At 51.2% G+C, this 23,866-nt stretch overlaps 2 protein-coding genes across 16 annotated transcripts; both read left to right on the forward strand.

Annotated features, from left to right (window-relative positions):
- Window positions 1–240: 240 nt before the first annotated feature.
- Window positions 241–14,514, forward strand: LOC309602513 (erlin-2). Of its 12 annotated transcripts, none has more exons than XR_014230673.1 (13): window positions 241–400; window positions 507–588; window positions 993–1,039; window positions 1,518–1,579; window positions 2,460–2,585; window positions 4,560–4,633; window positions 5,058–5,116; window positions 6,365–6,456; window positions 6,802–6,891; window positions 9,186–9,265; window positions 10,381–11,999; window positions 13,376–13,667; window positions 14,442–14,514. XR_014230673.1 is itself a non-coding variant. In XM_082336131.1 (11 exons), exons 1-11 carry the CDS (start codon window positions 294–296, stop codon window positions 10,588–10,590), a joined length of 1,029 nt encoding a protein of 342 aa, XP_082192257.1. In that variant the 5' UTR covers window positions 241–293; the 3' UTR covers window positions 10,591–13,317. The 12 variants fall into 12 exon arrangements, 7 of the variants coding, with proteins under 7 accessions (XP_082192257.1, XP_082192258.1, XP_082192260.1 ...); XR_014230674.1 differs by having other exon boundaries at window positions 10,381–10,782; XR_014230675.1 differs by lacking the exons at window positions 13,376–13,667; window positions 14,442–14,514 and having other exon boundaries at window positions 10,381–10,782; window positions 11,812–13,317.
- LOC309602514 (pyridoxal phosphate homeostasis protein-like) lies at window positions 14,449–19,994 on the forward strand. 4 transcript variants are annotated; one of them, XR_014230678.1, is made up of 9 exons: window positions 14,937–15,078; window positions 15,513–15,620; window positions 15,861–15,896; window positions 16,492–16,567; window positions 16,746–16,880; window positions 17,074–17,216; window positions 17,862–17,960; window positions 18,294–18,523; window positions 19,089–19,994. XR_014230678.1 is itself a non-coding variant. In XM_082336140.1 (8 exons), exons 1-8 carry the CDS (start codon window positions 14,983–14,985, stop codon window positions 18,429–18,431), a joined length of 831 nt encoding a protein of 276 aa, XP_082192266.1. In that variant the 5' UTR covers window positions 14,937–14,982; the 3' UTR covers window positions 18,432–19,994. The 4 variants fall into 4 exon arrangements, 3 of the variants coding, with proteins under 3 accessions (XP_082192265.1, XP_082192266.1, XP_082192264.1); XM_082336140.1 differs by having other exon boundaries at window positions 18,294–19,994; XM_082336139.1 differs by lacking the exons at window positions 14,937–15,078; window positions 19,089–19,994 and adding an exon at window positions 14,449–14,513 and having other exon boundaries at window positions 17,862–18,418.
- Window positions 19,995–23,866: the final 3,872 nt, after the last annotated feature.

The raw sequence follows: 23,866 nt of genomic DNA on the forward strand, positions 1-23,866 counted from the left end.
GGGGGCAAGGCCCCCGCGGGGCCGGGCGGAGCGCCCCGCCACGCCGCCCTCCCGCTCTCCCCCGTCCTCGGAGCGGGGACCCGGGAGTGCGGGGGTGCGGAGCCCCCAGCCCGGCCCTGCGGGGCGAGGGGCGCTGGCGAGGGCGGGTCTCGAACCCGCGGCCCCGAGGTTCCCGCGCCTCCACCGCCCCCTGGCGGGGCGCCGCCGCGGCGGAAGGCGCGGTCGCGCTGTGATGACGTCAGGGCGACCGCGCCGCCCGGGAAAGCCGCCGCTGCCGCCGCCGAGCGCCGGGCATGGCCCAGCTGGGCGCCATCGCGGCGCTCTCCCTCAGCTTCCTCGCCGCCGCCTTCCTCTCGGCCATCCACAAGATCGAGGAGGGGCACATCGGCGTGTACTACCGGTGAGGCGGGCCCCGCGGCCTCCCCCCGCTCGCCCGGGCGGGCCGGGCCGGGCCCTGGGCAGGCCGCCTCTCACGGCCCTGTTTCCTTCCTTCCTTCCTTCCGCAGCGGCGGGGCGTTGCTGACCTCCACCAGCGGGCCCGGCTTCCACCTCATGCTGCCCTTCATCACGTCCTACAAGTCAGTGCAGGTGCTGCTGGGCCGCTGCCCTCCCGCCCGCCGGGAACGGGGCCTTGCCGCGGGGGTTGGGTCGGGCTCCGCGGGTCTCCTGCCGCCCCCAGCTCTGCGGGGGCGCGGGGTGGCGGCTTCAGAGCCGCTGTGGTAAACGCCGGGGCTGGGTCGTGGCGGCGGCGGCTGGCGGGGGGGGCTTGTGGCCGGTACCGGGGGAGAAGCGGCTCTCGGGGCTGTCCCGCTGAGCTCGGTGTGAGAGGCCGGGTGAGGCAGGTTGGGCCCTTGCTTTTAGCCGTTCCCCCGAGGGGTGCAAGGGGGAGACGTGGGCAGAAACCTGCAGCTGTTTTATATGCTTATAAACAAGCAGGATTTGTGCGGGGAAAAGCCTGTCTCTTAAGCCTCTTTTCTTAAACCTCTCTTCAGACCACGCTGCAGACAGATGAGGTGAAAAACGTTCCTTGTGGTACCAGGTGAGACGTTCAGCTGTTACCCCCCGCGGTCCTTCCTTTTTGCTAGAAACCTTTCAATCCTTTCCCTTTTTCCCCCACTGCTTGCTCCAGCACACTTTAAAACATGTAGGTTTGTTTTCATGGACTGGTTTTCTCACCACCACCGCAACTGACATCAGCAAAAGGCTCTGTAACGCATCGCCCGAGCTGACGAGCCCGGCTGGGCTCATCCTCAGTGTCTGCCCTGAGTTTTCCAAGCCTGGGCCTGCATTTCACGATCCAATTTCTGGAGACAGGTGTAATTGAAACCAGGAGCCTGGCGCAAGGAGTGGGGCGCTGGGGCTTTGCCGGAGCGCCGCAGCGGTGCTGCACGGTGGATGCCGCGCTCAGCCCGCTAGAGGGGAGTGTCCTCCCCTCAGAAGCTGCCCGGCTGCACAGGCAGAGCACTTGGCCTCCAGCAAAATTAATTTTTTTTTTTCCCTTTTTCTTTCTTTTGCAGTGGAGGAGTGATGATTTATTTTGACAGAATTGAGGTGGTGAATTTCCTCATCCAGAGCGCAGGTGAGTTCTTCCCCTGTGACCCAGCAAATCCCGCAATCCGGTGTTGTTCGTGCTCCTGCTAGTTTGAGATGAGGTGAAGAGGCTGTGGGTGGTTGCGCTTTGATTTGGAGCTGGGGTGTACCCTGGATATTCCCCTGTGTACCTTGTAAAGCCCCGTACTTCCTGGGCAGAAACTTTAAACCAGATCTCCCAGACATTTTGTGTGTTTATTATTTCTTGCACGTACTTGTTCTGTGCTGGTAGTTGCTTCACTAATACCTGAATACCATCCATTGCTTTTATTATTTGTATTATTGTGGCTCTACTAGGCTTTATGCTTCAGTGAAGAACTTCTGATTTGACTAATGACGTGTGCAAGAGGTAGGGGAGACAAGGTGTCTGTGAGCAGAAGGCTGGCTCTGAGGCCCAAGGAGAATGACCTGTGCAGCCCTTTTTCAAAATTCTTTGATTTTTAACATTCTCTTGGTTACAAGAGGCATAACTGCCTGGCTCATCGGCGGCCTGCTTCGAGACCTCTGTTTTATGCCAGCTGCAGGATGCCCTTCCCTCGTGCACAGGCCACACGGTCTCTGTATTCTGCAGCTCGGACACAAGCTATGTGTGTTTGTCAATAGTGTAGAGAGGGCTGTTATGAGTTAGATGGCCTTCTCTTTACAAAGCATGCAACAGAATATTGGTTAGGGTGTTAGAAAAGATTAGCAATAAGTAAAACTCCCCTGAACAAAGCATTTGTGGTGCAGGCTTCTCTTGTGGGTGGATTCCTCATTTCAGATTGGCGCCGCGTCCCTTGCTGCTGTGGCTGAGCCGTAAGGTTTTCACCGTGAGTGCTCAGCCCAAGCCGAGACAGCCCGGCTGTTAACACCAGTTTCTTCTTTTGTAGTATACGACATAGTGAAGAACTACACCGCTGACTATGACAAAGCTCTCATCTTCAACAAGATTCACCACGAGCTGAACCAGTTCTGCAGTGTCCACACGCTGCAGGAGGTCTACATTGAGCTGTTCGGTGAGCTGCTCTGACCTTTTGCTGTTGGGTTGATGGCTCCTTGAGTGATGTTTCTGATGGCTCTTTGCGTGGTCGGTTGGTGCAGAAGTCACTACTCCCCACTGATGGGCTTTTTACCTATTAATCCAGTGTGGAATCCAGTTTTTAATCCTGTTTGGAATCAGGATTGTTAACCAGCTACCGTCATTTACTCCTTGTTGTCTTTTGGTGCTGAGTGCTTCAGTATGTTGCAACAAAAATAATCCAAACCCAAACCTGCCAGTAGGAGCGGAGGCCTTTAGGGAAGAAGGGAGCTGTAATTCTGCAGCGTTCTTTGTGTGTTTAGCATATGTGACTGGTTGAATCGTTGCAGGGTTTGCTAGTTCAGATGGAAAAGCCGGTCTTCTGCTCTTTGCTGTTACAAAAAGTGTGAGCAAGCACCCCCCGGCCTGTGTGTTTGATTAGCTTTGTGTCACGCACATTGCTGCAATGCCCGGGCGCTGCGAGTGAGCGCTGGAAAACAGGAATGCTTGGCAAGGGCCTGCTGACCTTCCCTCCCTCGCTTCAGGCCGCTGGGAAATCAGGCAGCCCAGATGCTGGGAGAAGGCATTGCAAGAGACTGTCTGAAGAAAAGTTGTGGTTTCTTGGTAGAAATAAACCAGTCACTGCCAGTGCTGAGTGTTTTGTTTATGGCTTTGGACTGACAAGAAATCCCTGCCAGCGTTTCAGCACTACAGCAGTGCTGACTGCGGGCAAAGCGTTGCTGTAAGTGGTTTTGGACCCCAAATGGACAGAATTTGTGCCTGAAAGAACACAGGGTGTTTGCAAACTCCTGTTCTCTGTTCAAACTGGGCTTTTCAAGAAGTCTGGCTTTCCACTTTCTGACAGGCCTCTGCACAAAATGCAGAACTGGGGCTCGGTTCCCCTCCAGTTCCTTTATGGGACTGCTGGCGGGTGTACTGGTTGTTTGCCGATGGAGCCTCCAGATGTCGGCAGCCGCTGACAACAACTGCTTGAAATGGACTCAAAGCCACTGATTTGCACAGAAGGAACTTGTATGAACTCCCGTGTAGCTCTTTGTTTGAGCTGCGCGCTTTCTGGCTCAGGAGTTCTGAAATGGGGCGCAGCCCGTTTCGAGCAGACGTACGTCATCCTCTGCCCCCGCAGCTGCGAGCAGGTGCAGGAAACTGATAACAGCTGTTTCCGAAACTCCTGGCTGAACTTCGTTATGAGCGTGAGTTCCAGAGAGCTAAACTGGGACCAAAGCAAATAATCAAGGAGTGCGATGTGATCGCTTTCAAGGCCATTACATTTTTATGTTCCCTTTGCACTTCTCGGCAGGCCCCAACTGGAAACACTGCTATCCTTAGAGCTTTTCATTGAAGCAGGGTTTTGGTTTGTATTTCCTTTTGAAATTTCTTAGCTACGCTGGAGTTAACTGTTACCCGTTGAGCCAAACAGACGTTACCGATGGATTTTTTTTTTTTTTTTTGCAGCCTATTAAAATAACTAATGCAGCCATTTCACATTTCTGCCTTTCCATTTTCTTCGTCTCCTGCTGGCACAGATGCAGTTCCTAATCAGTCACGATTTAGCTGGACCACGTTACTTCAGGATGCACTTGGGAAGATATCAATGGAGAAGTGCGTTAGGGCACAGATTCTTTGTTGTAAAGATGCTACTTCTGGCTCGGAAAGATTCCAAACTGCAGGTTGTGGGAAACTGGGAAGAGTTTCGTTTTAAGCTCTGCCATGTTCCTGTAGTCTGTCCCAAGCGTTTGCCGCTGGTCAACGCTGCTTGACGTGCTGAGAGAGATGGGAACCTGCCTTGGGGTCGGGGATGGTTTTTCTCAGCCCAGCACTTCTACATCAAACTTATATTTGTATTTACTTTCCAGGAATAAGAAATCTGAGCCGTTCCAGCTAATTCTGTACGTGTTGACAGCAAGCTGCCTTGCGGGGTTTTTAGTTACCTTTCTTTTTCCCCCCCAATCAGATCAGATTGATGAAAACCTTAAACTGGCCCTGCAGCAAGACCTAACGACAATGGCCCCCGGATTAATTATACAGGTAATCAGGATTCCACTTTGAGATGTCTAAGGTGCAGATCATAAGGAGGGGTAAGGGCTAAAAGGAAATAGGAAGCTGTGGAACTTTTTTAGAAAATTGCTTTATAATACAGACTTTGTTTAACTGGAGGAATGAGAACAGTATCCTTTCTGTCCCCTCTTAGCTTTGATGTGTTGGGTTTCTTTTGGTGTTCTTCTGGGTACTGCTTTAGCCAGGTTATAATCTCCTGTCACGTCAGGAGATGGTTCAGTCCTATGTTTGCTCTGTGGAGTTTGGACCTGGTCACAATTGCTGCAGGACGCGAAAGCTTTGCGTGGCAGAGCATGCCCTAAGCGTTAGCTCCCCCTTCTTCTGCAGCCTCGGGGACCATTTGGCTTTTGCTTGTTGGCCGCTTGCCTATGTTTTCTTCGGTTTCTCTTTCCAGGCAGTTCGAGTAACAAAGCCAAACATCCCCGAAACAATCCGGAGGAATTATGAGCTCATGTAAGTGCCTGAGACTCCCACCTTTGTGTTACCAAAAAGAATCGGTCATCCAGATTAATGTGTTTTCACAGCATGCAGTGATCGGAGTGCCCTCTGCCAGGCCTGCTCTCAGCCTCGTGCTGCCGTTCAGAAAGGGTCTGGTGAGGCTGCACCAGATGAGCACGTGTCTGTCACTGTGAGTGGCTGGCAGGTGACTGCGGAGTTAGAAGGTATTTCTCCATTTTGAACACTTGAGCGCAGAAATTATTTGCCCAGGGGCTCCTTCCTCTTGACGCTGGCCCTATTTTAAAGAGGCCTCCCAGAGCGTGTGAGTGAGTGGCAGGTGGATAGATTCCACCACTAATCCTGTTGTTTGACTAGGATGGAGAAACTGTTGATTCAACAGGCTGAAGACTTGCAAAGCTTTGAAATAACTTTCTTTAATAGCACTTGACATACTGATCCCTTTTCAATGCTCTGAGCCAGCTGCCTTCTCTTGCACTCGATCATTCAGAAATGCTTACATTCTCTGAGCGCTCTGCCAGCAGAGCCTGTGTAGGCCAGAATAAGATCCCTCCCGTCCATCTTGCTTCTCTAGCATTTCATATGAGCTTTTGGTATCGTGGTAAGTCATGTACGGTATGGTCGTGATAGGTAGAATCCCGATTAGCCTGTTATCTGTTGCCATAAATACAGCAGGATATGTGTTGAGAGAGACTTGTTCTTGGCCCTAATCTCTCTTTCCTGATTGGGAGCAGGAGCAGAGTATTTTATTTATATACACACTTCTAAAACTTCTTAGTGTGTGTACAAAACAGTAAGATGGAAAAGGCTTTAGCAGGTAAAATGCACAGAGCCATTTGATTGAATGAAGGGCGATTTCAAAGCTATATACTTCCAAACGAAGGAGAATAACTGTCTGTGAGGGCAAGACATTGACAGGATTTTAATTTCTTTCTTTGTTTAAATAATTTCCTCATTAACAGTAGCCCAGAAAACTTAGAGATGTGTATGGTCTGTGACCTGCCTCTTGTAGAAGGCGTTACGGCAGCCCGCAGGGAGTGTTTCCCACTGACTTGGCTGAAAAGTCTTCCTGCTATGGAGGGGAGGAAAAGATGCTTTGATTTAGGAAAAAAGCTCTGTACATGCCCTCACTTTCCTGATTGCTGCCTGCCCTAAAGACGTGCCAACAGCTCATCCTGGAGATGTGGTAGGCCCCACCGCTTCAGTAAGCTCACGTTTTGTAACTGGCTTCTTCTGGCTCGCTAGGGAGAGTGAGAAGACAAAGCTGCTGATTGCGGCACAGAAGCAGAAGGTGGTGGAGAAGGAAGCAGAGACGGAGAGGAAGAAAGCCCTCATCGGTCTGTATATCTTTGCTCGAAGGCAGTAACCGTAGCGGGGTGTGGTGGGGTAGGCAGCAAACAGAACCCAGACACCGGGAGGGATGCACCGGGTTCGCTTTTGGGTGATCTTTCTGCTGCATCTCTTTGCTGCTGATCTGAAAGTCTTCCAGAGAAACTCAAGCGTTTCTCAGGTGGGTTCCAGCTTTGCCCACAAACGGAGACTGATGGCTTCTGAGGGCTGAAAATTCTTCCCTCAATTTATTTCCACCAAAAGGGGGTGGTGAGGACTTCCATGGGTGAAGTTGCTTCTGGCATTAGGAAGACTGCGTGACGACAATGCGGATGCGTTCTTTTTCATTTCAGAGGCGGAAAAAATCGCACAAGTTGCCGAAATAACTTACGGACAGAAAGTGATGGAAAAAGAAACGGAGAAACGAATTTCGGAGATTGAAGGTGAGTGGTGAGCTTTCCAAGAAGTAAATGTTCCATGGGGAATTTTATCTAAAGATCCCGAAGCAGTTCACCGTGGAGTTCAGTAGTTCTTGAAGTGCGTGTATTGACTATGTTCTTCAATCCAAGCTGACATTCACAGGGGTGAAGTTACTGGTCTGAAGTCTTTCATTTTAGCCCACGTATGTGGTACCTTATGTATTGCATTGCAGTTCTGAATAAATGGGTCTGAATACTCAGATTCTGCAGACGTTTTCGCAGCGTATTTTGCATCGGAGTTTTCAGGGGAGCAGATCAGTCAGGATAGTAGAAGGCGTTCAGGATACTTGGGCGATGACAAAGTTAGTGAAGCTTGACTCCAGATTCTTAGGTGATTCTTCATATAACGTAAGGGCAGGAGGTATAGTTGTCACAAGTACGGAGAAAGGGAACGGCAGGCTGGTGTCCTCCTAAAAGAAGTCGTGCCGGGTTTTGGATAATGGCTGCAGGCTCTTACAGAGAAGTGGAAGCATCCTAAAATATTACTGTGCAGTCTTGTGGGGGCAGCCATGTCTCTTGATTATCTGCACTAGGGTAGGGCTGTGGCAGCTTTCTATCCTTTTCTTGCTTAGGATTGTTCTAGAACCTCTCTCTTTCTTGGAGGGGAGAAGAGGTATGCAAATTTAGCTGTAGTTTTTTGTGTAGCGTGAAATATTTAGAAAGCAAAGTCTGGCTATTGCACACTCTGCAACAGCAGGGACCTCTTATGTAGCTTCCAGCTCTTAAAGGTTGAGAGAAGGGGAGGGGAGCTTTTTCTTTTGAAAATGTAGTATTTTGCTTTAACCAATAAATCTGTAATATCTCTGGTTAGTTTGCATTTTTGCTTTTTTATCTTCCTTTAGCTTTGCAGCTAACTACTTTTAGGAACTAGGATTGACCAGAGGCAGGAATAGGAATGCTTCTTTGCAGACTGTGCTTCTTCAAACTCCCTTTCTCAAGGTGATCTTTCTAGGAGGTTGTACTGTTAAGTTAAGAAGATGTCCCCCCACCCATCCGATACAATGCTTTGTCAAGGAAATTCCAGGACATGAAAAGGGGTCTGCATTTCCAGCTCAGAGTGGCAAGGCCTTATTTTTCAATTGCATTCATTATAGGCCCTGTCAAGCTTTGCAGAAGGCCACCGAGGAGCCAATTAAGAGTTTTACAGATCAGCAGCTTCTCATTAAGAAGCTCTTCACAGAAATAGAATGGTTTTTATTTCTTATAAATGTGTGTCACCGGGTGTCAGGCCTTCAGTTCAACTTTGTGCTGGCAGAGGATTCCTGTCTCCCTCGTTCTTTCTAGTGTCTCTGACCACTCTTTTTAGCCAAAACAGAGGAAGTCGTGGGCCAAACCATCCGATTGCTTACATGATTTTTAAGTGTAGCAGCTCCAAGGACTCCCTGCTAGTACAGGTAAACAAATGGTTTATCCGGCTGTGCAACTCTGAAAGCCAGACTGGTGTGTATTACAATCATGTGGCTCCCTGTCATAGAAGGAATATCAAGAGATGACATCGAACCAGCCAGACGACGCTCATCTTAGCCTTAACATAGTGGCCTGATATCGTATCGTTGTTATTGGATAGGTAAAAAGTCAGAAGGAAAAAACGGAATGCAATGCAGAAAGGGGAAGCGTTTCTGTCCTTAAACGTCTTTGCCGGGAGTCAGGAATGTCAGTATCCTGCAGGATTAGACCCTTTACGCAATTGTTGATATTGCAGAGAAACAGCTCTCCGACATCTGTCCAAGGGGCAGAGCCTGTAAAGGTTAAAATCGCCTGCCTCTACGTGCCAGAATCTTAACCTCAGTATCCCAGACAAAATCCCATCTGGGGAGTTGCTTTCGCAGTCACAGGCTTCATCTGTAGAGCAGTCTGCTGTGCTGTTCTTGGAGTCCTGTGCAAACGTCGTGGGTAAATACCCCTTTTGCAGTGGAACAGTTGCTGCGTTTTCAGCACGAGAGTTAGCGGCTGGCTAGAGAAGAAAGAGCGTTCTCAGCCCGCGTGACAGGGGTAGTAATAAAAACCTTATGTTTATAAAATGCTTTGAGGTCTTCAGCTGCAGATGCAATTTACTTATTTAATGCTATCATCCTGCAGCGTTTTAGATGTAAATTGAGATCCCGTTTCTGGGTTTCCCATTTTGTTCCCTCTTCCCCTTTTTGCATCCCATACAGTTTAGATGTGGTACTGGCCACTTTAAGAAGTTTCCAGCTGCAAATGGTGCTAACGTGGCTGGAAATAAAAATCTGAATACGACAGCATGTGTTTTCTTCCAGATGCTGCATTTCTTGCAAGAGAGAAGGCAAGAGCTGATGCCGAATGCTACACTGCTATGAAAGTAGCCGAGGCTAACAAGGTATTGTGATTTCCTTACGCTGTGCCTTGAAGCAGGGCTCCTTACATTAGGCCGTATAGAAGCGCTCAGCAAAAGAGCAGTCTGTCTTCACTGTTTGCTTGTTGTGTCGCGTTGTTTAAGTCAAAAAGCAAAACAAAGCCATCTCCCCTCGGAAAAACTTATCATTGAGACTGAAACAATTAGATCCTTATTTGCAAATTCATTTTCTTCTCCGGACAGATAAATTTGTGTCAGGATACGTGAAATATCTGGTCATCTCTGGAGACAGCTCTGCTAGGCGCTAATGGGGCCACGGCTCCTTCTGTAGATAGAGTATCGGTTTCGGTGTTGCCCTTTCACACCGTTGTAGTCAGAAATGTCGATTCGTTCCAATCTGCAAGCTGGCAAGCAATCAAAGCGGGGAGATCTCTAGAGTGACAGGCAGCCTTAGAGTAAACAAGCATTCAGGTAGAGAACAAATGGAACTGAACTTATACACCAAACTAAGCAGCCTGGCAAAGCCTTGGTCCTGCAAAAGAAAAAAAAACCAAACAAAAAAACCCCTGGAAACAGAAATTATACGGATCGAACGGCTAGGTTTGTTATTGCCACAGCAAGTTCCCAGGACATCCCAGCAGGAAGACTTTCTGTTTTGTAAGGGTCAGTGAGAATGGCCAGAGGTCTGGGATGTTTGTGCACAAGTTTCGTCCCAGTTATTCCATCCTCTCTGTTATAATGTCATTATCCTGAACGAATGAGCCCTGCTTTCCGAAACAGACTCGTCAATCTGCTCTCTGGAAAAAAGCCAGTTGTATTTCTCTTTCCAGTAGCTTGCGTTGCGAGGGCTTTCAGTGAGTTATGTGCTTTCGAGCATCTCCATCTCTGGTACGTTTGGATTGAACATTTCCCCAGCTGCTTCCATCACTTTCTCATTTTGCCATTTAGTCACTGGGATTTAGAGCTTTGCTTAGACGTACTGAAAGAGAGCTGCCTTCTGGGCACTCCGTCTTTTCGGCTGAAGAGAGGATGAGCATGCGTGCTAGCGTTGTGGAAAAGTGGATGCCTCGTGCGCTCGTGGCAGAAATTTGCTTTTGACTGAATCCGAGCTGTTGGTGATCTGTTTTCTTTTTGTGCAGCTGAAGTTAACTCCCGAGTACTTGCAGCTGATGAAATACAAGGCTATCGCAGCAAACAGCAAGATATATTTTGGCAAAGATATTCCCAACATGTTCATGGACTATGCGGGAAGCCAGACCAAATTTGCAGAGGGACTGGCAGAAGGGATCCAAGAAGAGGATGGGGCAGGAACCAGTGAGGACACAAAACTACTTCATAACGTCAACTGAAAAGAAAGATTTCTATTTGTTTTATATCAAAAGAAACATGAACTGGGAAGTTCCTTTTTGTTTTCCCCCTTTGCTGTACTGAAAGAGATGGATCAGACTTAATCCTTTCAATCTTTTGTATGACAATTAGACACAAAGACTTTGGTATTTACGGGGTGCGTTTTCTGGTAACTTCTAAGCAACCAGCTCCAGGTATGTCCTCTAGATGCACCTCTCTCTGCTCTTGGACGTAGAGACCGAGTTACTCGGGAGAGGCTAGCTAGGCTATCTGTTCTGCAGCCAGCTTAGATGGGTACTTAATTTTGGATTGAGGTGGTTTGTAGCAGTTGGAAGTAAAGAAACGTTGAGGTTTTGGAGGGAGGGGAATTGCTGCTACAACTTGTTGTTTTGGTTTTTTCTCTTGTTGGAAATTTCGAGTACTTTATTTCAAACCCCTTTTAAAGGTGCTAGACTTTTGTACACTACGCGTGTCTGTTTGAAGGCCCGCACCTCGTCCAAAGGGCTGGTTACTGCCCGTGGTGCCGGGCGCTGGGACGATCTAACAGCCTGTGTCTGTGCTCCAGGTCTGTCCTGAGTGCAGGGTGTAGCAAATGCACAAAACCACCTTTTGCTGAGGTCTGAGCCGATGGTTTTGCCTCGGTGGGGCAGCTGAGACCGCGTGCGCAGTGAGTTACACCAGTTCAGCTGCAATCCTGCAGGTTACCTAGTTACCACGGGGGGGATCTAAGCCTTAGACCATGTGTCACGCAGGTAGTGGCCCAAACTGTTCGTTTTCTGCATCTTAACACTGGTTTTTTGTTTTCCATTTGTCATATTTGGGGAGGGCGAAGGGGAAATCTGTGTTTTGAGGCTTTTGCCAGCGGTTTCGCTGCTCGGTGTGGGGCATGGGCCTGCTGGTGGCGGCAGTGTCCTGCCAGTGGGTAACTGGTTGATTTTCAGTGAAACCAGACTGCGAGCGTGGTACTCGGCACACTCGTCAAAGTTAGAAAAACTAGGGAGAAAAGAATTTTTGTCTCAGGGACCCTGACTTTGCAAAAAGCCTTGCTGGCGAGTAACTGCTTGAAGGACTAGTCCCATAGTCGCTACAGCACGTTGTCTGCCTCTGCAAGACCAACTGGATTTCAGTGTTTATAGTCTCTTATTAGAAAGAGGACGTTCAGGTAAACTGAAATGACTGGAACCGAGTTACTGTTGGGTTTGCTTTTTTTTTTTTCTGAATAGACCTTGTGAAAGGAAGATTTACTAGTAGCAAAGGACACGCAACATCATACTGAAAAGTCACAGGGCAAAGAAAAGAACCTCTTGTCTCCGAGCTGTCCAAAGATAAATTTTTCGCTCAGAACAATGCTATGTAAGGTACCTTTCACTTCGGAAAACTGATTAATTCTTCACATGCCAGATGCAAAGAGGTAATAGGGTTTTGTTTTACACACATGCAAAACTTGAGGGGGTGTTAAAGACAAAAGTTCAGGCCTGCAGAGAACATTTTTTTTTTTTTCCCTCTCCCTAATCCATCTGCCACTTGGCAGGAGAGCCTGTTTATTAATTGCTGTTATAATTTGCGGCCAACATACTAGTATGAGATGATGCAAATGTGTTAACTTAGTTGTCAGAGACCAGCCTATTGCATTTACAATCTCGTGCCCCGAACGCTTGCTACGTACTACACTTGGTTTCACTCTTCAGTGTTTAAATATGCATTAGTCTTTTTAATAAGGCAATCACACTAAGATAGAAATCTGATGAATTTCAGCTGCTGGTTCCAGTATTTTCACTTCAGTTTTCTTTTCCCTGTTAGGAGAGTCACTATTGATACTTTAAAATGTAAAATAAAAGATAAGCGTCAGTTCTTGCTGGAGAAGAGTCCCACCTCCTATGCGTCTTCTTTCTGTTTGTTGGAAAATACAAGCTAAGGGAAGTTCCATCTCCAGACCTATGCACTACATTAGACAACACAGCAGTCAAAAAATTGCATCAATAAGTAGGCTGTGATATCACTGACTTTTATAAATAGGTCTCTGCAGGAAGATTATGAACAGGGAATAGCAGAAACTTAGGAAGGAGGTAATAGGACCTAAACCTTTGAGGATGATCTCCTTTGGGATTGTTTGACATTTCACGTTAGAGATTTCCGCTAGTAACTAAAACATACTTTTTACATGAGTATTTTTCACTAAGAAAAAGACCCAAATTAGCCAAAGTGGTGGCATAAAGTATGTTTTTGTATGACTTCACGGTAAGACAATAGTTTGGAATAAATAGGTCTTAATGATTTTTTTTAATTGAAGACATTACTGCTAAAGTATTCCTGTAATTTAGTTAAATTGCAATAAGAGTAAAAAAAGCAAAACCAATATTGAAATCATACAAGTCTTCACATGCCAAAATCCATCGTTGCATTTTCATTCAGGTTTCTTCATTATATGTATAATTTCCTTCATTTTCCAGAGTAGATCTGTCACTACATGTAAACCTTTATTCCATCTATCTCTAACTGATGTTTTATCCTAATTTCCATAATCTGAAATCTTGAAATGAAGATCTGTATTTTAAAACCACTCTGTATAACCAAGAAAATACAGGTTTGTGGTACTGCTGATACCTGAGAATTGCTGGCGGGAGGATGGTAATGCTTTACCAGTACAGTCTTTGATCTTCTTATGTATTGAATAAAAAGCCTTTTTATTTTGGTATTTGCTATGACAATAAAATGGCCTTCAATTTTAATACCAAGTCTTTTTTTTTTTTTTTTTTCCCCACGGATAACCTTTAACACAACGCGTAGATATATTTGCAGGGGAAGATTTACCAGGGGTAACATCAAGGCTGCTGCCGCTCCCATGGGAGAGCGTGGAGATGTGGGATGCTGGCAGACGCACGCCTGTGCCGCTGCACGGTGCCGGTTCTCCCTTTCCAGTGAGCAGGAGAGAGGAAAGCAGAGCTCCGGCAGAAGAGTGGCAGAGGTGTCCGTGTCGGCTCAGCTGAGGAATGCCGCGAGCGTCTTTCAGACCCACTGCGCTAACCGGATTGGTGAAAAATACGATAACAAGACTTCAGCGGCAAATACCTAGGATTTGGTAAAGTTTGCAGAAAATCATTGTCATGTTTTAGCAGACAAAGGGCAGGAACCTTCTGGGTATTTTTAAAACAGCTGTGTAAATACTGTCATTGCTCAGAATATGGGGAGGGAGAGTAAGTTCTGCACATTAAGGCAAATATTTTAGTTAATGGGTTCCAGCTGGCAGTTTCCCATTCTTTCCATCCGACTTGCCGCGATAAAGGCTGGCATTGTCCGCGGCGCTGGGGCCTCCCGCGCCCCGTGGCTTCTCCGGCTGCGTGGCTGCCGCGGGTGGCTGCGGAGCTTTGTGGCTGTGCTCCAAGCGCTCCCCTCCACCCGTCCCGGCCTTCGCAGCTCAAACCGGGACTGCGAAACAAGCGGTGTCGCCTGCCCTGGGTTCATGAGGTTTTTTTTTTTCTGAAATAATTGAAATTTGCACCCTAGGAAGACTGCTCTTCTCGCGGGTGGGAGGAAAATAATTTTTTGGGGGTGAGTTGTGGACTTTTGTTTTGGGGGTGTTTTTTCTTGGAGCATGCAAGGTACGTGGGTCAAAATTAGTTCTGCAGTATGGTCGTGACGGGCAGTACTTGCCCGCTGAACAAACGAGGCCGCTGGCTGCCAGATTTCCTTTCCAGTCGTGAGGGCCAAGGGTTTCTGCGGATGCCTGCCTTGGAGCCGAGGGAAGGTTCTCGCCCAGACCTCTCCAAAGCTGCAGCTGGTAGCAGCCGCCTCCTCTCCCCGCTCACCTGCAGCGGGGATGTCGGGGTGTTGACACCGCTCTCGTTTCTTGCAGCCGGGACCCCCAGCTCTCCCGGCCGCCCCTTGGAGCAGCATTAGGCCTGCGCCTCCACCCCAGCCGTCGCAGGTAGGGGGGTCTGGGCAGGTAGGGGGGTCTGGGCAGCGCCGGGCGGGAGGGGAACAGCGAGTCAGTCCCGTTACCCGCGGCACGGGTGGGTGCCTGCATTTGTCCCCAGTTTTGGCCAAAGGCCACAGAAGGCCTGAGGGGAGTGTGCGCGCGGCAGGCAGCCCCAGGCAGGCCCTGCGGCCCAGCCTTGCCCCTCAGGAGCCCGTGGAGGCTGGCGGCTGGCCCCAGGCGGCTCGGGGAGCGGGGGCTGCCCCGGGCTGGGCCCCAGCCCTGCGGCCGGGCCTCCGCGCCGCTCTCCGCGCCGCCCGCCATGGCGCCCGCCGACCTTCCCAACATGGCGCCCCCGCCCCGCTGTCCCGCCCCGCCGCTGCCATTGGTCGGCGGTGCGCGGCGGAGCGATCCCATTGGCCGCGGGGAGGGGGAGGAGCCGGGCGCGTGCGTGGCGGAAGGCGGCGGGGGCCGGCCGGGGATGTGGAGAGCGGGCATGGCCGCCGGGGACGGGCTGGGCCCGGCGCTGCGGGCCGTCACCGAGCAGGTGCAGCAGGCGGCAGCGCGGAGGCCGCAGGTGAGGGGCGCCGGGGCACGGAGGGGGCCGGGGTTTCGGGGGGGGGGGGGGGGGAGCCCTTACCCCGCTGGCGTGGGCCCGCTCGCCATGGCGGCAGGTCCTCCGTCACCCTGGAGACAGCCCCCCAGCACCACAGGGACGGGCCCGCCGTGGAGGCGGCTGTCTGTTCCCCACAGCAAAGGAGTCTGGACCCCCTCATCGTCCTTAGAGATCGACCTCCCCCCCTGCTAGAGCCAGGCCCATCACCCGACGGAGGGACGGGCCCCCCAGCACCGTGGAGGTCACCCTGACCCCCTCCCATGGCAGCCCCAGGCTGTGGGGTGATCTGAGCTGGGGTTGGGGGGCCTGGCTGGGCGCTGCAGGACACTGGGGAGAGCGTGGAACAGGTTGGAGCCTCCCCTGCACGTCCCACTCACCCTTGGGTGCTTCTGCAGGGGCTCCCGGCTGTGCAGCCGCGGCTGGTGGCCGTCAGCAAGACGAAGCCGGCAGAGATGGTGATCGACGCCTACAGCCACGGACAGCGCAGCTTTGGGGAGAACTACGTGAGTTGGCTGGGCCCCACGGGTCTGCGAGTGGGCCCCCACGCCGAAGGCAGGCGCCGAGCAGCCCAGTGCGTGTGGCCCTGCGTGTGGGGAGCTTGGCTTGGTTATAGCATCAGGCCCCTGGCCTTGTGTTAATGAGGCGCATGTTGGTCCCAGGAACACCCGTTCCAGAGAGACTGTTCTTACGGTGCAGGCACGTCTGGCATGGTTTTAACGAGAGATTGTCTTGAATTCTCCTAGGTTCAAGAGTTGCTAGAAAAGGCATCAGACTCCAGAGTAAGTACGCAGTTCCTTACGTGCTCGCTCTCCTTGTATAGGTGTGTCCTGAGAGCTGTTCAGCAAAAGTCCTAGTTTTTGTTAGGGATTTGGTAATGGAGGCTGTTTGATCCTTGTCTTTTCAGATAGATGGTGAGGTTATTCTTAGCTCTTTGCCTCTGCTCTGTTCCCCCTCCTTGCCTTGCTGGCTCCAGAGGATTCTGTGAATATGTACGCCTTATTCATAAAGTATTTTCCTGAACAGTGCTTTACCCTTTGTGCTTTCTGCTCTAGGAGATGCACAGTCCTCGTTTAAAAAAAAATGATAACACTCAGTTTGGGGAAAATATCATTTTATGACTGTTCAGTTACAAAAGAGCTTTGCCTTCCCCATGCACCGTGTCATGCTCTGCAGCCGCAGCCCCGTTCTTCTCCAGACTGTGAAGCAATCATCTCAGTACACACCACAAGCACTGCCTGAGATATGTCTTTCAGGGTAAACAAAAGAAGAAGATTGGGTGTCTGGTATTTTTTTTGCAGGCAAACTAAGACTTAAGTACTGTGGGGAGGAAGAGGGAATTGTCATTCAAACCTCGCTGTTCCTCTCTGCTTTCAGATTCTGTCGTCTTGTCCAGAGATTAAGTGGCATTTTATTGGTCATCTGCAGAAAAATAACGTCAACAAGTTGATTGGTAAACCCTATTTAATTTTATGTGCAGTGACCCTGTGGGCAATAGTCTTCCAATGTTCAAATAATAACAACCTCATGTACGTTAACTCGCCAATGCCTGTCTCTGTGAGTGAGCTGAGTTGTAGGTCCAAAAATTTCTGTGGCAGCAGAATTGCCCTCAGCCTGTGCTTTCTCCCCAGCTGTCCCTAACCTGTTCATGTTGGAAACGGTGGATTCTGTGAAGCTGGCAGACAGAGTCAACAGCTCATGGCAGAAAAAAGGGTTGTCTCAGAAGCTGAAGGTCATGGTGCAAGTTAACACGAGTGGAGAAGACAGTAAGTGGCTTTTTCTGATGATATGCAGGTTTGTCCTGCTGACTTGATAGAAACAACCTGAATGGGATGGGTTGGCTTGCGCTCTTAAAATGTTTATCTAAGATGAAACTTGATCATCTGTTGGCTTCTGCCTGGCTGCAGGGACGGGAGGTCTCTGGCAGAGCTTGGCACAAGTCTCCCTGCTTTTTGCCAGGTAAGCATGGCCTTCCTCCTGGAGACACCACAGCTGCTGTGGAGCACGTCATCAACAAGTGTCCGAGCCTGGAATTTGTGGGGCTGATGACGATCGGCAGCATCGGGCATGACCTTAGTAAGGGGCCAAATCCTGACTTCCAGGTAAGATTTTCTGGAAGAAAACGTCAACTGTTGACTGGGCTCCCGTTACAGTCTGCTGTCTGTCCCAGCCAAACCAGTACGCAGTCAAGCTGTAAGTCTGGCTGCAGATTCTCAATGGAAACACCGTGTTCAGAGTAGTACAGTCCTCTGAAGGGTCGGTATTAACGCAGGTGTTAGGCTCATTTCTGCAGAGGCCAGGTGCCCATATGTATTTGGTTCTCTGAAGCCGTAGCCAGGATATCGGCAGGGCACCTTGCGCAGCAGTTCTTCTCCTGGATGCTCTGGTCCTGCTTTCAGATGAGGTTTCGGTCGGCCTTCCTTTGCACGCTGTGTGCACAGGGCCGCATCAGGCAGAGGAACTGGGTCTGCGTTCCTCGTCTGTCGTCCTGGTGTGATAATTGGATGTCTTCAGGAGATGTGTAGACTTGTTCGTATGTGTGTTGTCAGTAACGTAGCCTGTAATGGGAAATCTCCAGGCGCTGTTACGATGCTGCAGAGCAAGCTTCAGTGGGAAGTGTGGGAATTGCACGTTCTGTGTGAAGGAGGCTTCAAAGGAAGGCAGCAATCGTGATCTGTGAAACCCTGAAACTGAGCTGGCGTGGCTGTCAAGCGTGTGATCCTCTTTTCTTTCCTCCTCCCTTCTAGATGCTGCTATCTTTGCGGCGGGAGGTGTGCGAAAAGCTGAATCTCCCCATTGAGAAGGTGGAGCTGAGCATGGGCATGTCCACAGACTTCCAGCACGCAGTAAGTCTGGTTTCCTTCTGCCACCCCTTCTCTCGGGAACCAAACATTCCAGCACCAGCAGCAGGCACCCCAAAGTCCAGCCCAGGCGTCATCCAAACGGGCCTCTTAGGCCTTGGATGGAGATACGGATGGTGCTGTTCCATGAAAAACAGCTCTCCTGGTCCTGGGATAGAGTTCTGGGGATCAAAACAGCCCCTAGCCGTAGCTGCGGATGGCGAGTATGTGGGGAAGCATCCTTCTGTGACATGGCGAGCATCGAGGTTGGTCACGGACTGTGTTGGCGGGAGTGGGTGGCCGCCCTGCCCTGAGCTCCTCCTTTCTGTCTCTTCGTAGATAGAGGTTGGATCCACAAACGTCAGGATTGGAAGCACTATTTTTGGAGAGCGGGATTATTCCAACAAAGCAGTCGGTGGCGAGGCCCCTGCTGAAACTAAAGGCAAAACGGAGACCTTGACAGCGCAGGGTCATTAGATGGAAAAAAAAGTGGCCTCGACAGAGGACAGATGATGGGAGACCTCACTATGCATTCTCACCTCCCTCCGTGTCGGCACCCGATCGTGATGGTGAGAGGGAATTCCTCATAACAGAACAGAGGCCAGAAATGCCTCGTCATTTATTGTGATTATAGAGTACCTGTAGAAACTGGAAATTTTTATAATCAACAAATGATAAGAGAATTTGTGATTGAAAGTGACTGTGGTATCTGGGCTCCTTCAGGGTCACTAAGAACAGTGACTTTTGGATAACTGGGTTGAACAAACTAAATATTTGTCAGGATGGAGTTGCTAATGAGCAAGATGTATCTGCAGCAGTGTCGATGATTATGTTTTCACTGAGGACTAAATTCTTCATTAATCAAGTTATAATCTTGCCAGAGACCTATAAATGTTCCCCCAAATAAAAGTTTTGCACGTGATCGCTACTGAGGGATGCTTACGTAGAAACTGTGATAGAGACGTACTGCGACACCGGAGAGACGATATCCATTTAAGCGGAGGAAGGATAACAGGCACCCAAGGATGGATAAGGAGCACGGTTGCCAGCCTGAGTTCGTGGCGTAATGTTTTGGATGCAGACTGCAGGTGTGGGAGTGTCTTTTCGGCTGAAGTTTATATCTGTCCTTTTCAGGCTGACGCTGCTGACTTTTCCCATTGGTTCCGCGGCCGCTCAGACCTTCTGGGATGCTTTCAACCTTCCCCTTCCCCTCTTGTGAAGTGGTGTTGGGAGTTATTTTCACCCTGTGTCGTAGTTCTTGATGCTGTAAGTTCTTTTTGGTCAGAACGGGGTTTTTCTGCAAGGTCCCTGGTCTACCATCAGCTTGCTGTTGCTTTCCAAGGCAAGTCACGTAACCCTTTGGTGCCTCCACCATCCCCTCTACATCTGTGTGAGGAAAACAGCGCTTGCTTGTCTCACAGGGCAGCGGCGAGCTTTGCTAGAGGCCCTTTGGGAAAAGTACTTCAGAAAGTAAGGTATTATTATTCCACTGTGTTCTAGGTTCCTGAAAAAAATCCAGCCGCCCCTGACAGAGCTTCTAGGCAATGTCTTAATATCTTAAGTGCTGGTCTAGCCTTCGCTTCTCCTGGAAGAGGGAAACGACTCTTTCACTGCAGTAACTGCTCCATTCGGGTGTGAGCAGAAGCTCCTGCGTTGTCACGTGCTGTTTGGCCAACGGTAGCTGCGGCAAGTCTCTCGTAACCTGTGTTACAACTACATTTTTGGGCTTTTGTGTGCTGCTAAGAGGAGGAGACATTGGTTGCCAGCAGAAACCTCCTTCCCAGGCTTTGCTCTGTGTGCGTGTGGTTAAATCTAGCTGTTGGTTTGACTCTCTGACTGTAAACGCTGAATGTAAATGAAAAGAGTCAGCTCTAACACCAACCCGTCGTAGCTCCGTGGTTTAGAAGCAACATGCAGTCGGAGCTGCCCTCCTCGGCACTGCACCATGTGTTGTTTCATAGTCTATTAATAAGAAGTGGTGAATTTTAATACCATCTGTGCCAACTATAAAGCTATTAAAGATGTTATTTTTATGTTCCAGCGTCGTGAATAAATGTCCTGAGTTGTCGTTGAAGCTATTTCCCTAACCTGGAGCTGCTGTTGAGCGAGACTTGCTTGTCTCGGGATGGAGGGAGGAGGGTGGCTTGAAAGACAGCTGATACAGAGCTGGCAAAGAAAGTGAAGCTTTCTTTGATCAGAAGGAGGCAAAAAAACCCCTAATTGCCGGGTTGGGCGAGATGTCAGATGGCGTGAGCTGTTTCTGGAGAAGCCCTCTGGGTGGCACTGCTCCCCAGGTCCGGGGCAGCGCTCCTGCTCCACCGGAGGAGGGACAGTGGCTCCTCGGCTGCTTGCGGACAGGTAGGGATCAAAAATGAGTCACAAAAATAACTTTATTTTCCATCGGGTGGTTGAAGTGAATCCCTTCCTCTTCCACCTCTTTCCTCCCAGAATTTCAGCACCGTGCCCTGACCGCAAATCCTCGTGTTTGCAAGTTTCACAGCACTGAAAGCCTTTCGTTTATTTTACAGAACAAAGTCAGGACGCCCGTTCTCCTAGCTGAATTTCATTCAAATGTGCAAAGACTGCTGGTGTCCCTGCAGTGTTTGTTTGCTACTTGTACAATGTTGGCTAGAGCCCTCCATAGCACATGAGGGATGAAAGCGATCTCCCTGAGCTTGCTGAGCCTGATCGGGGACCCCCTGCTCTGCTCCCCCCTCGCTGAGCGCCCTGTCCCGCCGGCCTGCGGCTCCAAAACCGGCTGCGCTGCCGCAGTTCTTTCGCTCCGAGCGCAGAACCGCGGGGCGGGTTTACGTCGAGAATTGTCTTGCGTTGTGGCTCACGTCCCCTCTTGCTTTTCCTCTCTCGGGCATTTTGTGCTTATTTCCTGAGTTGAAACTGGACGCTAGCCAAGCTTAATGAAGTAGTAAATGGTGTAAACTGGGAAGCGAGTGTGCACGGGTGCTGTAGGGCAGGGCAGGGCTTGTCCTGGCTTCCGTGCCCTGGAGCTCTGACTGCACAGCGGTGTTTAAGGAGCAGACTGGCTCACGAAAGCGTGTGGTCTTCTGGTTTTCTGATCTCCCTGCATACTGCCTGCTAAAACATTTAGGGCTCCGTCAGCTCTGGTGGTGGCCTCCTGCCCGAGACCGTGGCAGAGCAGCGTGCGTCTTGGTGGTTCTGGAGAGCCGTGCGGCGCGGTGCGGGGGACGCTCTCAGCTGAGGGACGCCCCTCTCCCATCCAGCCGGATTGTGGCCGGGCCGCGCAGGTGGCCTGCGGGGAGCGGCTTGGGTGCTGCGGTGGCCGGCGTTGGGCTGTGACAAGGTGCTGGAGAAGAGAGGAGAGCAGTTTGAGCTTCTGCTCCCTTCTTCTGCAGCTGTTTCTCTCGCCCATCCTGCTCCCAACAGGCTTTTTTCTTCTGACTGCATCGAGCCCCAGAGCTTTGCCATGCCCAAGCCTCCCCGAAGCCGGTGCGGCGGGCACTGCCCGCCGGAGCCTTCTGTTCCTCCTCGGAGGGTGCGGAGCCGTGGTGTCGGTGACGCCGGACACCTGTCTGGGGGGAGCGGGGTGCGGACCACCCACTCCTTCCGCAGAGGTCACCCGGCAGATGGTAACTGTTGGTCACTGGAGTGGAGCCAACGAGCCGGAGATGAAAGGCTCCCTGGCCTCTTAATGAACCACTCCCCGCTCAGGCACCTCGGCCCCCTGCAACACAAGCTTTATTTACATCTATTAAAAGCACTTGGCCGGTTTATTGAAGCAGCAGTGCTCTCGCTCCCCGCTCCTCGGGGCAATGTCACTGTCAATATTTGCCTTGGAGGAATGCGTCCAGCAGACGAAGGCTTGTTCTGCGGCCTCCTCCCTCGTGACTTACAGCCCTCGCTGCCGGCCGATGGCGCAGGCGCCGTCCCCTCCCGGGGCGAAGGCACGGCCGCGGGTTTCCCAGCAGTCCCCTGAGGTGACACTCATTTCCACGCCGTCCCTCGGACGGGGGGCTGGCTAGGCTGACCCCCCCCAGAGCCGTGCCGGCGCGCGGAGCAGGGCTTCACACGCGCTGTGGAGAAAAACTCTTCTCGGGGGATTGGGGAGCGTCTGTGGGCAGACTTGGCCGCCTCTAAAAGGAATAAAGCTGTCAGTTATGCTGGATGGGGTGATGTGCTGCTGCTTCTCCTTTCCTGGCTCCTGGGGAGATTGGCTGGCTGGCTGAGGCCATCCTCATCCTCGGGGAAGCGCCGGTGCCGGAGCGGCAGCCTCTCCTGTTAGAGGCACGCTCTGAAGTTGCTGAGCTCCATAGGCTCCGGTTACCGGCGAGGTGAGAGTCCAGGCATCGTTGGCTCCCCTTCCTCCACAAAGCCAGGCTTGATTTATTTTTTATCAGATAATATCCTTTGTGTTGCAAAGTGTCTGGAGCCGAGCTTGGCCTCCCTGCCAAATCGCAGCGCGCAGCAGATGTGCGGGGAGGCGGCGGGGGCCGAGCGGGGATGGGCTTGGAGGGACCCGAGAGCGTCTGCTCCCCGATGCGCGGCACTGGGTGCCATGGCTGGGCTTGCTCCCGGTGCCTGGCACCCCGCCGTCTGCGGAAGGCGCAGGGTGCTCGGCTTCCCTGAGAAAATCAAGAGGTTTGGGTCAGTTCCCTGCTCCGCCTCGGGCTCCTGCTGCGGCCGGGGATGCTGCGGGCAGGTGAGAGCCCGGGGGTGGTGGGAGCAGCTCGGCCCCACGGCAGAGCCCGCTGCAGCCCTTCAAAGTGGAAAGTGTGTTTATTTCTGGGATATCGGGTTTCCGGCAGGAAGGCAGGCAACTGCCAAGGTTTTTATTGGATCCCAGTGAAAGGAATTGAGAGTCCTGTGCTTGTTGTCTTTCCCTCTGCCTGCAGTGGTTAAGGAGCATTTTTACCTTTGAATGGGAGCGAGGAGCAGGGGGATTTGGCACCCGGCACGTCCGTGGTGATGGAGTTTCAAACAGGTTGCCTCGTCTCCCGGGCAGGAGGCATCAGGAGGGATTGGGGCTGGGAAAGCACGGAGAGGGGCTTGGAAGTAGTTGAAAGAACCTGAACTCCGTCGGGCTTGAAGCATGTGGGAAGTGTTGCTTGAGCTCCTCTCCTCATAGCGGGGCTGGGGCCGGGTATTTCACATTTGTTACTAGTTTGGACAAGGTTTTGACTGTTCTTGGAGGTAATTTTATAGGAGACTGAAATTCTGAAGACCACGTACAGTGGCTTGATTGCTTCAACGTGTCGTGGAGACAGCTCCAGAGCTCTGATTGCCCTGGATGCTGCCAGCACTGACCAACATCCTCCTGGGCCTGAGGTCCGGGCCAAGTCCCGTTCCTGTCCACGCACGGGGAGCTCTTGGCTTAATGCTGGGGTTTCCCAGGGCCCTTCTTGCCCAGCTGCAGAGCCGCTGCCCCGAGGAAGGGGCAGAAGAGGAGCAGCGGCTGTGGTTTGGATCGGGGTCAGAGCTGCACTTGGTAGGAACACAAGTGTGAGCAGCTCCCCTGGTCTCTGTGTGGAGGAGAAACATAAACGGGCCGTAAAGGCAACGTAGAATAACCCGGGGGTGAGAGTGCTCTGGAGCAGCAGGGCCACCCGCGGCGAGGTGCGAGCCCGGGCTCTGCTCGAGGTCCCTCCAGCCGCTCGGTGCCGAAGCCTTGGGCCGTTCCCTCAGGGATGAGGCACCGAAATCTTGTGCCTTGCTCCCAGCTCTTGCGCTGATGGGCACAGAGGGGAGCGGTTCTGCATAGTGGCTCCTAGGGTCCTTGCAAGCACTGGAGTTCTTGGAGACACGGACTTCTTAATTTAGGGCCTGATCCAGCAAAAGAAGGTGGCTGAGCCCTGTGCACTGCGGCATTTTGGGGTCATGTCTCTGTTTGATGCTAGGTTTGGTGTGCTATGAGTGCCTAACTCGGACGCCAGACAAGC

The sequence above is a fragment of the Platalea leucorodia genome (genome assembly GCF_965183815.1).
Source record: "Platalea leucorodia genome assembly, chromosome: Z".
Taxonomy (NCBI): Eukaryota; Metazoa; Chordata; class Aves; order Pelecaniformes; family Threskiornithidae; genus Platalea; species Platalea leucorodia.

What these genes read in the sequence shown, in the direction of transcription:
- LOC309602514 (XM_082336138.1), top strand. Translation starts at nt 14,983, where the DNA reads ATGTGGAGAGCGGGCATGGCCGCCGGGGACGGGCTGGGCCCGGCGCTG. An exon ending in GCAGCTTTGGGGAGAACTAC is followed by an intron (nt 15,621 to 15,860) that starts GTGAGTTGGCTG and finishes GAATTCTCCTAG; the next exon opens with GTTCAAGAGTTGCTAGAAAA. An exon ending in TAACACGAGTGGAGAAGACA is followed by an intron (nt 16,881 to 17,073) that starts GTAAGTGGCTTT and finishes GCTTTTTGCCAG; the next exon opens with GTAAGCATGGCCTTCCTCCT.
- LOC309602513 (XM_082336131.1), top strand. Translation starts at nt 294, where the DNA reads ATGGCCCAGCTGGGCGCCATCGCGGCGCTCTCCCTCAGCTTCCTCGCC. An exon ending in CACATCGGCGTGTACTACCG is followed by an intron (nt 401 to 506) that starts GTGAGGCGGGCC and finishes TTCCTTCCGCAG; the next exon opens with CGGCGGGGCGTTGCTGACCT. An exon ending in ACGAATTTCGGAGATTGAAG is followed by an intron (nt 6,892 to 9,185) that starts GTGAGTGGTGAG and finishes GTTTTCTTCCAG; the next exon opens with ATGCTGCATTTCTTGCAAGA.